At 46.6% G+C, this 16,970-nt stretch overlaps 1 protein-coding gene across 2 annotated transcripts in view; it reads left to right on the top strand.

The window, feature by feature from the left end:
• KIF3C (kinesin family member 3C) overlaps positions 1 to 16,970 on the top strand; it is a 42,098-nt gene that overhangs the window by 6,775 nt on the left and 18,353 nt on the right. For both annotated transcript variants that reach the window (XM_023732426.1, XM_004377582.2), the window contains exons 2-3: positions 15,114 to 15,215; positions 15,893 to 16,015. In XM_023732426.1, the coding sequence (XP_023588194.1) occupies positions 15,114 to 15,215; positions 15,893 to 16,015 (225 nt within the window). The remainder of the gene's footprint in view (positions 1 to 15,113; positions 15,216 to 15,892; positions 16,016 to 16,970) is intronic.

Below are 16,970 nucleotides of genomic sequence, written 5' to 3'. Positions count from 1 at the left end.
CACTGAACACTTGCTATGTGCCAGGCACTGTGCTATATACTATATACAAAATATCTCATTTAGTCCCTCCCAGAAAGGTGTTATGGTTTGTATATGGCAGATCTATTTGAACCCAGGTCAGTTTGACGTGAAATTTGGTGGTCTTTTATGCTTAAAGAATTAGGAAAACTAGGTTGAGGGCTGGTTGCTGGAAGGTGGTGATGTGTTGATGTATTGAGTTTGAGGTGACAAGAGTCCAGTGGGCAGCTGGAGATGTATCAGTGGAATTGAAAAGCAAGCACAGGACTGGAAATGGAGATTGGGGCTCATCTTTAGAAGAGACCTCAGGTTAGAACCAGGGTCCTCTGCTCTTGACACCCTCTCCGTCTGTGTAGTGACTTCCAAATCCAGGTCTCCTGTCTTGGTCTCCGGGCTGACCTCATTATGTGGAGTGCTGTGCTCAGAGCACAGGCCTTGGAGTCAGACAAGCTGGGTTCCGTCACTTACTAGTTCTGGGTCTTCTGAGCCCCAGTTTTCTCATCTGTAACATGGGATAATAGTACTGATGTCACAGTGCTTTTGAGAGGATTAAACAAGATAATCAATATAAAGCACTTGGCACAGTTTCTGGCACAGAGTAAGTGTTCTTACTGTTATTATCCAACTGCCTGTGGATATAAGTAAGTAGATGTTTTCACTTGACTGCCTTCCTGATACATCAAACACATCGTATTTTAGCCTGACATTCAAGGCCTACAGGCATCTAACGGCAGTATACCTTTTCAATCTTGCGTACCTAAACAAGCTACTCCAGTAGGAGAACGCCACAGCCAGCTGGTCTACCCCTTGTCCCTTGAACCCATCATGTATCTGTCTGTTCTTCTGCTGGTTGCACTGTTTTCATATCCTGGATTGTCCCTGGTAACCAGGGAGTGGGAATTATGGTAGCAGATTAAGTTTAATATAAAGAAGAACTTTTTACAGAATTGAGCTGCCTTAAGAAGTAATGGGCTTCCATCCCTGGAAGTGTGCAAGGAGAGACTGAATATCAGAGCTATTCTGACGGGATTCATATTTCAGGAAAAGCCATTGAATTAGATGATCTTGAAAGTCCCCTCCTCTTTAAAGTCCTTAATTTTTAAAAATAGCGATTTTTTAGAGCAAAATATAAAATGTTCAGTTCATCTTCTTTGAAAATTACGACCAGAGTTTCAAATTTAATGTAATGTGAATTTAACCAATAATAAAAGATATTTCAGCTCTCTATCATGGCCAATTAGAGAAGAGTCAAAGACAATGAGGAGAAAAGGGAGGAAGAGACAGAAAAAGAGGGAAGGACAGGAGAGACATAGAGAGGGACGATGGAGAGAGGAAAGCAAAATACAGCCGTGGAGGCAGGGAGAAAGGAGGAGAGAGAGTTGGGGAGAGGGTTGAGCAGCAGGGTTTCTGGGGAGAAGAAACCTAGATTGGTAGAGAAAGTGCTGTAGAGGAGAGTTAAATACTCAGTATCATTCTCCTGGTCAGGATGTTAGTCTCCAAATAGGGCTTTACCTAGTCTCCAGAGAGTCCCCAGTAGCCTAGGGAGCGTCCACTTTCCAAAACTGCTCTAGTTCGATCCACATGTCTCCAAGAACACCAGCCCCATGCAGGACACTCTGGGATTCGTGGGACTAGGTGATCAGGGAACTGTGTGCACCCTCTCCCACCCTACCCCACGCTGCTCAGTCCTCCAGGGTCAGACCCTTGAAAGAAGCCTTGTGATAAGAAGTGATCTGCAGGTCGAGTTTTTGCCTAGGGGGCACTGAGTTTATTTTAACGGTGGTGGAATAATTTGGCAAAGGATAGCGAGAATAGTTGTACAACTTGAAGACTGTAATCAATGCCTCTGAATTATATACGTGAAACGGTTGAATTGGCCTATGTTTTGTAGTGTATATTTTCACAATAGAGAAAAGAATAGTGACCTGCACTCCAGCTGGCTCTGGCATCTAGGTCAGAATCTGCAGCCTCTTGGTACTGGTGGGAGCAGGAACTTTTATTCCTTCCCACCACTGACAGTTGTGGTCAGTTACAATTGTGTTGAGCCAGGGGCAGTTTGTAATATCAAGATTTGACCAACAAGAAGTATATATGGCTAATACATTTGTTTCCCTTGGAAGTTTTGGGCTTTCTGTTATTTGGGGGCTCAGCAGACCTTTTGGTGCGGTGTTGGATTTCTCATGATGTTGTGTTGGCTGGAGGAGTGTATTATCAAGTCATTTCCAGCCCCATATAGTAAAGGAGTGGATGAAGTGGCTGTGATAATGTTCTCATTGTGCTCTGAGGACTAGGAGGAAGGGCCTGGAATTCAGCTAGAGTGGGACATCCTTCTTCCGCCTGTGCCCCGCCAGCCTGCTCTGCCTGGCCAGTCTGGGCCCCTCTTTTGGATCTTCTAGGGCTGGAGAGCTGCTGAACCAGATGTTTGAGTGGATAAGAAAATGGGCCCTCTTCCCACAGATCCAGCCTTTTGGATTTGGGGCCTGTGCAAGGCAGACCCCTGTGCTCAGATCTTATAGGACGCTTGCACTTAAGGTTTGATGTATCTAGAATTTTTAATATAGAACACCTGTACTTGAGGTTTGGTGTATCAACAGTTTTTAATATCCTGAGAAATTCCTGGCCATTAACTCCTGGTCAGACTACAGAGTTACTTTCTATTTGTCTCTCTTTCCTCCCAGATGTACTTGACAGAGGAGTACAAAGCCCTGGGTTGAGATGTTTCTATAGCACTAGGTCATGTACCTGCAGGCTTTCTCCTTTCTTCAGGTGGGCCAGCAGAATAATAGTAACACCAACAACAACAGTAATCATAATGGTAGTGACCATTTCTTCAGTGCATGCTTAACGCTGAGCACTCCGTTACTTTCTTTATGTGCATTATTTTATTCTATCATCGCCATAGCACCATGAAGTAGTACTGTTTTAATCTCCATGTGACAGGTGGATACTGAAGCACATTAAGGAATGAACAACCCAAGGTCACACACATGGGATGTGGTGGGACCAGAATATGAGCCTGTGTCGGCCGGACTACAAAACCCACAGTCTTCACCTGCACATTGTAATACTGGCTTGGAAAGGAAGGATTTGTGCCAGATCTCTGGCTAATGGGCCCCGTTGGGAACTCTTGTCTCTCAAGATGATTAACTCATCTCTGTCCTTCCATATGATGCAAACCCCCAGCCTCTGACCTCAGCCCAGCACCATTCGTTCATTCCTGTAATCAACAAATCTTTTTGAGTACCCATGGCCAAGAATATAAATCACTAGATATAGTTAACTTAGTCTTTAAATTCTTTCACTTTCTGGAAGGAATCACAAGAACTCACTTTTGTGGTTATCTCTAGGGATTGAGATAGAGGGTTGACTTTTATTTTTCTCTTTATACTTTTTTTGGTATATATTTTTTTTACAACAAGTATATACTGCTTTCATAATTAAACAAAAACCACTCTAAAATTCTGAAGGAGGAAAAACCTTCGTTACTGAATTTCTGCTAAGGGATGATGAAAAAATTTGGAAACGGATAGTGGTGATGGCTACACAAAATGGTTAATGTCATAAATGTCACTGAATTGTACATGTTAAAGTGGTTGAAATGACAAATGGTTTGTTATATATATTTCAGCATAATTTAAAAAAATAACCCTTTGTCAAAAGTCTATGATTCAAGCTGTTTTTAAAAAGGAGGGAAAAAATATAAAAGAAATGTGTTAACACGTATTTGGAAGATTTGCTTAAAAGTAATGAATACTTGGTAGATAATCCTGGGTTGCTAATAATCTTCAATTAGACCCAGTTATTAGTAATCCTGTGACCTTGGGCAGGTCACTTCCCCACCGAAGGGTTCTAAGAGACAGTCGTTAGATGCTTCCATCTCTGCACTGTTTGCTGGTTCACCTTGGAAGCAGCAGGCCAGGAGCCCAGGCTCAGGGACCAGCCTCACTGGGGGCAGTAGAGGCATGGAGAGGAATGGTTGAGCCTTGCCTGGGAGCCTGGAGGCTGTATGACCCAGGAGGCCCACCTAACCCCTCTGGGCCCTGCACCTCATCTGTAAAATGCCCAAAAAACAGTTGCCATTGAGTTGTTTCCAACTCATGGCAACCCCAAGTGTTGCAGAGTAGAACTGTTCCATAGGGTTTTCAAGGCTATCACCTTTCAGAAGCAGATTGCCAGGCTTTTCTTTGGAGGTGCCTCTGGGTTGGTTCAAACCACCAACCTTTCAGTTAGAAATCGAGCACTTAACTGTTTACACCACCTAGGGACTGTAAAATGCCCAGGCTGCACTATACATCCTTAGGTCTCATCCCTTCCTGACATTGTTGCATTCTAGGGTCTGGCTAGATGTCATCTGCAGCCCTGGTGCTGGTGAGAGAACTTTTAGAAAGCTGCAAATAAGAGAGGGAAATGGGGGAGAAAGAATGAAGGTCAGGATCAGAACTGAGGTGCTTGTGGTTTTCTCACCAAAGTGAAAAGTCTGATTTTTTTTCTTCCTGCTGGTGGCACAGTGGTTAAGTGCTTGACTGCTAACCAAAAGATCTGCAGTTCGAACCTACCAGCCACTCTGAGGGAGAAAGATGTGGCAATCTGTTTCTGTAAAGATTACAGCCTTGGAAACCCTATGGGGCAGTTTTACTCTGTCCTATAGAGTTGCTATGAGTCACAATCAACTCAATGGCAGTGGGTTTATCAGCTTTTCTCCAAGGTGGACTGAGGTGCTTCTGTGCACTCACACCTTGTCCAGAACAAGGCAGGGACTAGAGTCCAGCTCACCTCACTCCCTGGCCAGTATTTTTCCTCATCTCTAGTTGTTCTGTCTTTTATTTTATTTTTTTAAATTTTATGGTACATTAGGTGAAAGTTTACAGTTCAAGTTAATTTCTCATTAAAAAATTTATACACCATTCTGTCTTCTTGATGAGAGAATTCCTACACTTGAAACATCATTGTGCTTTTATATTGGACCATCCTAGAGGAGACTCAATCTCCTAGCTTAGGTCCCCCAGGGTAGAGAATCACTGAAAATAGCGGTATTCATTCCCCTCCACCAAATGTTTATTTCATTTCTTCTGCCCTCACCTCCAGCTCCTCGGGATCTGCAGTCAGGGACCATGAAAGGAGAACTAAGTCTTTGAAGGTGGGAGTAGCTGTATTTCCAAAGGAATGGAAGCAGGGACTGTTGAGCTGGTGGTTTTGTTTTGCTGGTTGTGGTGGGTGGTGGGTAAATGCTGACAAGGTAGTGAGGCAGCAAGTCAGTACTGACCTTTGGTGTACTTTATCGGTTTCCAAGCACTTTCACATCTGTATCTGACTCGCCATCCTTACCCAAAGCCTACAGAGTAGGGGATATCCTGTCCATTTTCTAGATGAGAAAACTGAAGTCCAGAGGGCTGGTGTGTACCAGGATTCAGGCCGTCTGGTTCACGTGCCCAGTTCTCTTTGTCACTCCACACTGGGACCGAGAGGTAGCCCTGCAATAAGCCTTCCAGGTTTTAGCCTCTGTCTGGACTCTAGCAGTACTGACAGCCTGCTCCTACAGCATACGATTGAAAGCTCCGCTCCCATAGCATACGGTTGAGAGCTCTGCTCCCATAGCATGTGGTTGAGAGCTCCGAAGCTCTCATAAGAGTCTCAAAAGCAGAAGCATCTTCAGCAGAGCCCTGCCTGTTTCACCTGGAAGAGAGAGAGATGGTACTCTCAGCTTTCCTTATGGTTCCTGAGTTGGCTAAAGTGCAAATACCAAATGCTCCAAGGCCCCTTCCTGCCTAAACCTGGGAGAAAGCTGCAGAACAGGGAAAACGACACCACTCAGAATTGGAGTCCCTGGGTGGTACAAATGGTTAAGTGCCCGACTCCTAACCTAAAGGTTGGTGATTTGAATCCACCCAGAGGCACCTTGGAAGAAAGGCCTGGTAATCTGCTTCCGAAAGATGATGGCCTTGAAAATCCTATGGGGTACAGTTCTACTGTGTTCACATGGGATCACCATGAATCTGAATCGACTCAGTGGCAACTGGTTTGGTTTGGTTTGGACTTAGAGTTAGGAGGTCCGCATTTAACTGTTATTTCTGCCATTCATGCCTTAATCAAAGTCACTTCACCTCTCTGAGCCTTAGTTTTCTCTTATGTCAAATGGGGGTCATAATCATTGTCTCATAAGATTCTTGTGATGATTGAATGGGATGATTAATGTGAAAAGCACCTAGCCCACCCACAGTCACATGGCAGCTTGCATCTGAGACTCCTGTCTCCTCCAAAATGTCATACATTAGCTGGCAGTGGCAGGGCCGAGCCTGTTTGGCTTCTCTGTCCTTATAAAGTCATATTTGATGGTATCTTCCCAGAAGAGTGGCTGGCCAGGGCTGGCTGTCTCTGTTCTAGCTTTCCGGATCAGCACTTAGTAAGTACTGGGGCCCCATTCTCCTCCCTCTGGCTTTACACTCCAATTGTTCCTGGAATAGGAAAAGGCAAGCCTCTGAGTATCCCAAGCTGTGTCCAGAAGCTGACATGGCCCCTCTGGTCATCTTGTTGGGTAACTGTGGCAGCAGCTCATCTGCCTCTGGAGTCGGGGCCCTGATCAAATTGGGAAATTATTTGGAAAGTGCATAGTCAATGTAGGAGCGGAGATACACATAAAAATTCCTAAATTGTGAGACTCCAGGCTTATGGTACTCCTTCTCTGGGCCTCAGTTTCCTCTTCTGTAAAGCAAAGGGAAGGAGCCCTGGTGGCACAATGGTTAAGAGCTCGGCTGCTGACCGAAAAGTCGGCAGTTCGAACCCACCAGCGGCTCTTCGGGAGAAAGACCTGGCCATCTGCTCCTAGGAAACCCTGTGGGGCAGTTCTTCTCTGCCCTATAGGGTCACTGTGAGTTGGAATCAACTCAACGGCACACAACAACAACAACAAAGTTAAAGGGGTTAGGGTCGATGGTCCCTGAGGTCCCTTCGGCTGGTTCCCTGTAATTGGTATCCCTCTCTCAAGAGGCAGACCATGATGCCCTGGAGCTCACATGCCTGTGTCTTCTGCCCCCACAGTCTCTGCTGACCTTTTAGTTGCAGTGGACTTATTTAGAACCAGCAATATCAAACCCAGCCTTGTCCATATGCCCCACCCACCTGTACCCTTTTGACTGGAGATCACAAAGGAAGCATTGACTTGGCCGCTGAGAGCTTCAGGGAACTTTTCTTGGGAACTAAGAACTCCATCTTCCCGGCCCCTCTGTTTTGTACACCTCCGCCTGACTTGGGCCTAGGGATTTCAGGCATCCCTGTCCCTCCCTGATGGTTAAGGATAGAGACCTCTGAGGGAGAGCAGGAGATGGCTACTGGTACCCTCATAAAATGGGGAAAATAAAGGGAAAAGGAAAAAAAAAAGCTTCCTCAGTAAAGAATTGAAGCTCGTATGTGACATATTTCAGTGCGTGGGGTGAAGGAATGGTATAGGTTGAGACTGGGAAGAAGGAGGGGGCTGAGACCATGTACCTGGATTGAGGCCCACCCACAGACTTCATGCCCGGGCCAGCCCCCTTTTCTAGCACAAGACAGGTTCTGTAAGGCAGTCTTGGCTGATAGTGTGGGCTTGGGCAAGTGGGCAAGACTTGGCAGGCAAATGGTAAGGCAGATTCGGTTGTGATTCAGACCACGTCTATGCTGGGTCTCAGCGGGGCTGGCAGAGCTCAGCATCGGGGCACTGGACAAATGGAATAGGGTAATGATGGGCGGCCAGCCATCATCCAGGAATGCTATTCAGGGAGCCCAGGGCCCGCCAGAAGGAGAGATTCTGAAGCAGAGCTCTAGTTCAAGGAGGAGGCCTAACATGAAGGCAGATTAGCAAGACCAACGCAGAAACCAGTCCTGGGAATTATATAATAGGGGCGGAGGTGGGAGGGGGCTGGGACTTTGGGAACTGCATGGGAGCCCAGTAATCTTGGCTAATGCATAGATTCCAGGCCTGATGGGCAGCTCAAATTCTGCTGACAATGGTGGGGCCTTTGAGTGAGGAGAGTGTGGGCCTAGGTGTGGTAGCTGGGGAAGGTAGAGACTGAATAAACAAAGAATTCTGTTTAGAATCCTCACTTAAAAATCACTCAGTGGCACAAAAGAGTATATTGTGAAAGGACAGACTAGACCTCCACAAGACCTCAAAGAAATAGCCAATATAAAATAAATGGGGAGACTCAATTGTGTATCTATTGTAATAGCAAATATAAAAAATAATGATAATACTTCCTGCCTATGAGGTATAATAAAAATGATTCCATTATTTATTGCTGGCAGTAGTTTAAGGGGTATAACCCGTTAGGAAGGTAATATGACAACATGTTCCAAGATACACAAAATGTTTTTAGCCCTTTATCCACTCCTGAAATTTCCTTCTAAGAAAATCATCTAAAAAAAGGAAAAAATTATATGCACAAGGATGTTTATTGCAAACATGGTAAATAACCTAAGTAACTTGCAATGGGGTTAATTAAATAAATTATAACTTGTCTACTCTAAATATTATGTACTCATTAAAATTATAATAATAAATATTATGGAAGTAATGTAAAATGCTTGAGATATTAGATAAATAGAAATAGGATATAAGCTTATATTTATACCATGTCTGTAGATGTAAAAACATGACGTGCATATGGAAAAATCTGGGGGGAAAAAAACAAGGAAAACTAAAGAAGCTGATTAGTTATAGGGGGGAAGTACGTGAGGTTTTTTTCTCTGTTTTATTTCTTTGGTTATTTTGATGTTCGTGTGATTTTTTTTTTTTTTCCTAAATGGAGGGAAAGACAATACAAGATTAAAAGCGTGTCCCCACAGTCCCTCAGTAAACTGTTTAGTATTTAATCCAGTAGCTACTCCTGAGATAACAAATTCCATGAATTTACCTTCTCTGAATAGTAAGACTTACTTTTATTTGTCCTAAAAACTGCTGCTTTCAAAACTCAAGGTGTAAGCTCTTACTCTGTGTACCAGAATTGAGTGGAAAAGTCTGGATTTTTCCTTTTCACGCCTTTTGTGGTTGTGCAGTTTCCAGGCCTATCCTCCTAACCTTTCTTTGCCTTTGCAGACTACAGAGTCCTATTTTTTTTTTTTTAAGTATCTTAGAATAGCCCTTGGACGGTTTTAGCTGCCCTTCTCTGGGTCTTCTCTCTCCTTTGTGTCTCTGGAGACGCAGGGATGGAGACCATACAGCGTACTCGAGATTCAGCTGCATCACGGTTTTATACAAGGGTATGATGTTTTCTGTTTTCTTTCCAAAAAGCCTTCATGATGGTGCCCAGCCAGATGCTATTGGTGTTTTTAGCTGTGGCAGCATATTAAGCAGCATATTAAGCCAATGTCTTCTGGAACAATAGAGAAGTACTCCCTGCCCCCCCACTTTGTTTTTTTTTTTGGCTTATAACTGATTGCTCACAGCTATCATTTAACGAGTAGGGACTTGAGGATTGTTTTCCTCCAAAATGTAAAACTGTAATTGAACCTCATCTGCCATTTTTTGGTCAGCTCCCATGACCTAGTAATTCTCTTGCACTTTGCCACCTGGGAGGATCTGGGGATATCTCACCAGCGCACTCTGGCACAATTTCTAACAGAGGCAGTCCTGTCGTTTAACCCTTGAACATTTTTCCATCTAGAGAAATGCCTCTTTATTTCTGTTTCCTTTCATTATTATGAGAAAGCTCTTCCCTTTCTCTGTCTCCTCTCCTGGCTTCTGGTGACAGCCGGTGATCTTCTTTGACCCCATGGCAGCATCACTCCAAATCTCTGCCTCCGTCTTCACGTAGCTGTCTTCCCTCTTTGTGTCTCTCTGTGTCTCTTTTCCTTTTATAAGGATACCAGTCATATTGGATTAGGACCCACCCTACTGTAGTATGAGTACATTATGTTAACTGATAACATCTTCAAAGACCCTATTTGTTTTTTTTTGTTGTTGTGCTTTAAGCGAAAGTTTACAATTCAGGTTAGTCTCTCATACAAAAGTTTATACATACATTGTTATGTGACCCTAGTTGCTCTCCCTATACTGTGACAGCACACTTTTCCTTTCCATCCTGGATTTCCCATGTCTATTCAACCAGCTCCTGTCCTTTTCTGCCTTCTCATCTCGCCTCTGGACAGGAGCTGCCCATTTAGTCTCATGTATCTACTTAAGCTAAGAAGCACACTCTTCACAAGTATCATTTTATGTCGCATAGTCCAGTCTAATCTTTCTCTGAAGAGTTGGCCTTGGGAATGGTTTTAGTTTTGGGCTAACAGAGAGTCTGGGGGCCATGTCTTCTGAGGTCCCTCCAGTCTCAATCAAACCATTAAGTCTGGTCTTTTTAGTAGAATTTGAGTTCTGCTCCCTACTTTTCTTCTGCTCTGTCAGGGACTCTCTGTTGTGTTCCCTGTTAGGGTGGTCATTGGTGGTAGCCAGGCACCATCTTGTTCTTCTGGTCTCAGGCTGATAGAGTCTCTAGTTTATGTTGCCCTTTGTGTCTCTTGGGCTAATACTTTCCTTGTGTCTGTGGTGTTCTCATTCTCCTTTACTTCAGGTGATTGGGACCAGTTGATGCATCTTAGATGGCCACTCACTAGCTTTTAAGACCCCAGACGCCACTCACCAAAGTAGGATGCAGAACATTTTCTTAATAAACTTTGTTATGCCAGTTGACCTAGATGTCCCCTGAAACCATGGTCCCCAGACCCTAGCCCCTGCTACTCTGTCCCTCAAAGTGTTTGGTTGTATTCAGGAAACTTCTTAGCTTTTGGTTTAGTCCATTTGTGCTGACTTGCCCTGTAGTGTCTGTTGTCCTTGCCTTCACCTAAGATAATTCTTGTCTACCATCTAGCTAGTGAATACCCCTCTTCCTCCCTCCCCACCCTCGTAACCATCAAAGAATGTTTTCTTCTGTGTTTAAACCTTTCCTTGAGTTCTTATAATAGTGGTCTTATACAGTATTTGTCCTTTTGTGACTGACTAAATTCACTCAGCATAATGCCTTCCAGATTCCTCCATGTTATGTTTCACGAATTCATCATTGTTCTTGATTGTTGCGTAGTATTCCATTGTATAAATATACCATAATTTCTTTATCCATTCATCCGTTGATGGACGCTTAGGTTGTTTCCATCTTTTTGCTATTGTGAACAGTGCTGAATGAACATGGGTGTGCATACATCTAGTTGTGTGATGGCTCTTATTTCTCTAGGATATATTCCAAGTAGTGGGATTGCTGGATCGTATGGTACTTCTATTTCTAGCTTTTTAAGGAAGCACCAAATCGATTTCCAAAGTAAAAGACCCTATTTCTAAACAAGGTCATGTTCACAGGTACCAGGGATTAGGACTTCAGCATATCTTTTTGGAGGACACAGTTCATAACAGATGGCAAAGAGTAAAGAAGACTAGAGTCACATAAATGCTAAGAGAAGTGCAAGGACTCAGGGCTGAAGTGGACAAGTATGTCCCAGAATGGGAGGTCAGGCCAGATCCCAAGTCCCCCTAAGACTCCATTGCACAGCGGTTAAAGGGATTAGTTATCTGTGGCCCACAACAGGAAGGGGCTTTCTCTGCATACAGGAGAGGGTCCTGGCTTCTCTTTTTTCTCTCATCCTTCCCTCTTCACGCCCACCTCACCCCCTCCCACCAGGTTTCCTCCGCTACTAGACCCCATTGCACTGCCCTTTTTGCCCTGAACAGTGGGTGTGAATTGGTCAGGTGAAGGAGCCCTGGGCCTGTTCTGGGTTGAGGGAGCCCAGAAAAGAACCAGGACTCACCCTTTAGGACCACCCCCCGCCCCACCAAGGATTCAGTTCAGTTTATCGAACATTCATTATGTGCCAAGCACTGTGCTAAGCCCCCTGAGATACTAATAAGACATGACTCTTGCCCTGAAGGAGCTCACAGGGCAAATAATGGCCATATTATGTGAAAATAGTAGGACTATGTCCTGGTTACAGAGGAGGCCCAGAGGAGGACACGTGCAGCTTTAAGGGGGTCAGGGAACCTTCCTAAGATGCTGGTTCTGTGTCTTGCAGGATGAGGATGGGGCAGTGGAAGGAGAAGCCCAGAGTTGTGAAATAAATCAGCACATTCAGGGAGCTGGAATTCTTTGGGAAAAGCTGGTGTGCAGAGCACACATGGGGCATGAATAGGAGGAGAGGAGGCAGGGAGGCTGTTCAGCCCAGGGGCTTGCTGCCCTGCTGCAGACTTCAGCCTTTATCTTACAAGGAATGGAGGCCGCTTAAGTGCTTTGCAGCAAAGGAACAGCAGCTTCAGACTGGTGTTTTTGGTGGATCCCCCTGGGTGTGATGTGGAGGAGGAATGGAAGGGGGAGACTGAGGCAGAGGGAGACCACCATCTGCAGCATGGCCTACTTGGCCTCTGAGGCTGCCTGGGGCTGGCAAGAGACCTGGGTGTCTCTGACTGGCCCAGCTTTGCTCGGTGTCATCTGGTACCTCAGATAGTCCAACCTCCAGAAAATGGCCCTTCACCCCTGTTCTATTTGTCCTCAATGATAAGTCTCTCACAGGTGTTGCAGGGGTCCCTTGCTCCTCTAGTCTGATGGCACCCCCTGCCTTGGGAGCCCTCAGGCAGGTCAGCTGTTTCCACTGGGAGAAATTCCACTGGGGAGGCAGCCAATTTCTTCTGGTGGCTTAAGGTGATTTCAACCTTCAGGGAAGCCTATGATGAAATCAGAGGACAGTTGGGGTGGGGCAGCAGCCTCTTACTTGTTTTTGTTGTTTACTGTGGTTGTATTGGAACCCTGGTGGTGCAGTGGTTAAGAGCTAGGCTGCTAACCAAAAGGTCAGCAGTGCGAATCCACCAGCCACTCCTTGGAAACCCTATGGGGCAGTTCTACTCTGTCCTACAGGGTCACTATGAGTCAGAATCGACTCAGTGGCAATGGGTTTGGTTTTTTTGGGTGGTGGAGTCAGCTCCAGACTCATGGCAGTCCCATGCACAGTGGAACGAAATGCTGTCCAGTCCTGCGCCATCCCCTTTATTGTCTGTGGATCGGACCGTTGTGATCCGAAGGGTTTTCAATGGCTGATTTTGGAAGTAGATCACCAAGCTTTTTTCTTCCTAGTCCATCTTAGTGTGGAAACTCTGCTGAACACTTGTTCAGTATCACAGCAACACGCCAAGCCCCCACTAACAGATGAGTGGTGGCTGTGCATGAAGTGCATTGGCCAGGAACTGAACCCTGGTCTCCTGCATGGAAGGCGGGAACTTTACCACTGAACCACCACTGCTTCATACCCTCTTACACACTAGTGGAAATGCATTTTATGTAGTCACAATGTTTACAATGCCAATGTCATTGAAGCTTCAGATTCAACAAGCACCTACCAAATATCTGTGTCAAGCACTGGGCTAGGGGCTTTCACATAGCCAAGGGGCTCCTAGCACCGGCTGGGAGTGAGTCTAGGGGAGGGTAGGTTCAAACCTCATCTCTGTGCCACTTACTGAGCTGCACAACCATAGGCTAGTTACTCTCAGTTTCTTCATTTGTTAAATGGGGAGAGGAACAGTACCTCTCTCTTAGGGTAAGGATGGAGATAATGTCTGCTAAGGGCTTAGTTCAGCACCTGGCAAATGGTGCTCAGCAAATGTTTGTTGGCCATCCTGGAACGTAGGCAGTGTGTATGCTGCAGTGTTACAGGTGTGAGAACTGAAGGGAGCACCTTGCCCGAGGCCACCCAGTTAGTGAGCAGAACGAGGGTTTCAAACCGGTTCATTCCGCTTTGAACCCCTGCTGAGAATTTATTATGAGAACCATAATTTATTGGCCTTAGTATTTCTAAGAAGTTCCCAGGTGTCTTAGTCATCTAGCACTGCTCTAACAGAAATACCACAAGTGGATGGATTTAGCAAAGAGAAGTTTATTCTCTCACAGTCCAGTAGGCTACAAGTCCAAATTCAGGGCATCAGCTCCAGGGGAATGCTTTCTCTGTTGGCTCTGGAGGAAGGTCCGTGTCATCAATCTTCTTTCGGCCTGGGAGCTTCTCTGCGCAGGAACCTCAGGTCCAAAGGACGCGCTCTGCTTCTGGCACTGCTTTCTTGGTGGTATGAGGTTCCCATGTGTCTCTGCTCACTTCTCTCTTTTATATCTCAAAAGAGATCGCATTAAGACACTATCTAATCTTGTCAACCTCATCAGTATAACCTCATCACGGTGGTAGAATTTACAACACATAAGGAGATCACATATAATCTCATCATAGTGATGGAGTTTACAACACATAAGGAGATCACATCAGATTACACAATCATACAACACTGGGAATCATGACCCAGCCAAGCTGACAGACATTTTTGGGAGATACAGCTTAATCCATGACACCAGGCAATGCTAATACTGCTGGTTAGGGACCAATTCTGAGAACCACTAGTTGAGCAGTGGTTCTCAAAATTTATTATACATAAGAATCACCTGAGGATATTTTAAAAATGTAGATTCTGATTCAGTATATCTGGGGTGGAAATGCAAATTCTCGGCAGGGGTTCTGACTGGAATGAACCAGTCTGAAGCCCTGGCAGAACCCAGGTCATTCCGGCCATCTCCAAAGCTCATGCTACTTCTGGACACATATTGCCCCTGTTGCTGCAGAGTCTTCTCTCTTTGACTTGTCTGCTTTCCATGCCACATAAAGATGAGACCCTTGTTTGCTGAGAGCCCTGTTCCTGAGTCAGGGGCTAGTCAGCTAAAGGACTGGGCTGCCCAGTGACTGTGTCTTCTATCTTTTCCCCTCCTGCACATCAGCTGGTCCTGGTTGCCAGGATTAGATTGCGCCTATGCCCCACTCCCCAGCATGATGACCCAGCCTTCCCTCTGTATCCCAAGCAAGCAGATCAGGTGCCCTATACTTCCTGAGGGGTTCCCTCTCTCTGCCACACCTAATGGTCCTTGTGACAGTGGGAACCTTGTATAGGGCCCAAGAGGTGGAAGGAGAAAAATCCATTCTTATTGAGGGCCATGAGAACACCATCTGGGACACACCTTGTGTCCACTCCTGGAAGGAGCACAGAGCAGAGAAGCAAAACCTCTCAAGCTGGGGATGCTGTGGTCCTTTGAAAATCCCATTTCTTTGCCCCCCTATGTCCCCAGGCCATGGAGAGCAAGCTGCTCATCGGGGGCAGAAACATCATGGATCATACCAATGAGCAGCAGAAGATGCTGGAACTGAAGAGGCAGGAGATCGCCGAGCAGGTGGGGCTACCAGGTCTCAGGTCCCCTGGGGACACATGGCCTTAAGGTCATGTCTCGGGGGGCACAGGCAGGGAGCCCTCATGAACTCAGGATCCTGGGACTATAGAGCTGAACCTAAGACATGCCCCCTTGGTTCCATGGGCCTTCCCCGCCCAGGGTCCTGGCAGGGGCACTGCAGGCTGTTAGGGAGAGGAAGTAGTGGCTCTCCATGATGTTGGCTTCCACAAGGTATCTGGGACTAATTACTGGGCCTTCCACAAGGGCAAGAGTTCTTGCCAACTGTATGACTATTTCCTAAATCATCAAGAACCATAATTTATTGGTCTTAGCAGTCAACCACGACACCAGATGGGGAGAGGGTGAAGCAGCCTGGAGGTATGTGGCTATCCGTATGTGTGGCTGACACCTATGAGGTTTGGGCCTCCATCCACATGGAGCAGTGCCTGGCAAAGGCAGGGCCATATGAGCTGAGAGGAGGGAGGGCTCACAGAGGTTCCACTTAGGATTGGATGGGAGCAGTGGACATGGACCATTGGAAGCCCCCTTCTCCCTCCTGGCACCTGTGGCCACAGTGAAGCCAGGTCTCATGACAGCAAAGTGAGCCAGCCCCCAAGCTCCCTTGGGCCTCCCCCAGTACGTGCTGCTCTGCTGAGGCCCTGTGCCCTGCCTTGGCCTAGAAACGCCGTGAGCGGGAAATGCAGCAGGAGATGATGCTCCGAGATGAGGAGACCATGGAGCTCCGGGGCACCTACACATCCCTGCAGCAGGAGGTGGAGGTCAAAACCAAGAAACTCAAGAAGGTGAGATACCTCAGCAGGATAGGGCCAAGGTGTGCTGATAGCTCGGCAACCCCTGCCCAAGCAGTCAGCCTCCTGAAGGCGTGTGCTTCAGGGACCCCTCCCCACTTTGCCTGAACTGCTGAACCCCTAAGCTGTAGTGCCTGGGCTGCTGGGATGAGGAATGGGAGTGGGAGTGGGGGTAGGGCTTTGGTATTGGGGGGCACAGAGCCTTTTCTACTGGGCAAGGCGGGGCCTGATAGGCTGGGAATGCTGGCACTTCCAGTCTCTACAGTGCCATCCTCATGGTCCTGAGAAACTTCCCCTTTACCGTGTCACCAGTGAGTAACAGCTTGGATGGCCGGGCTGCAGCAGGGCCAGGGGAGTAGAGGGCTGAGGAGGCCTGAGAAGGAGACTCAAGCCTGGGGGTGCTCAGGAAGGGAGCACAAACATCCTCGAGGACATGTCAATGGATGGGGACATCTGGTCACCAGGACCCTGGAAAGTCCCTGGCAGGGAAAGACATGTCCATGAGATGAAGGTCTAGGGCAGAAGTGGCATGTTCCAGTTCAGGTTCTGGGCAGAACCTGGAGAGCCTTGGGGTTGCCCACAGGGTTGGCCTGGAGCAGTCACACGATGGCAGTTACCATGGACACGCCTCTCAATGGGTCTTGAGTGGAACAGGAGGCTCAGTGCTGCCCTCCACACGCCACTTTTGAGAGGAATGGGATGGGTCACCTTCCAGACTCGCTTAGGCCCCCTTCTGGGACTCCCTGAGCCCTGGGTCTCCGAATGAGCCCTGGACCAGCAGTCCTGATAGTTGGGTCCTGGTTCTGGCTCTGCTGTTAACTAGTTGTATGACTTTGTGAAAGTCTCGGATTCAGTTTCCTTATCCGTAAAAAGAATGTGTCAGACCAAAAAGTCCGTCAGGTTCCTCCCAGTCCCAACATTATAGGATTTCATTGTCTAACAGCAGCTG

This window comes from Trichechus manatus, unplaced genomic scaffold (genome assembly GCF_000243295.1).
Source record: "Trichechus manatus latirostris isolate Lorelei unplaced genomic scaffold, TriManLat1.0 scaffold00052, whole genome shotgun sequence".
NCBI classification, from domain to species: Eukaryota; Metazoa; Chordata; class Mammalia; order Sirenia; family Trichechidae; genus Trichechus; species Trichechus manatus.
The sequence above is the reverse complement of the archived record's forward strand: the minus strand, read 5'-3'. Positions and strand labels throughout refer to the sequence as shown.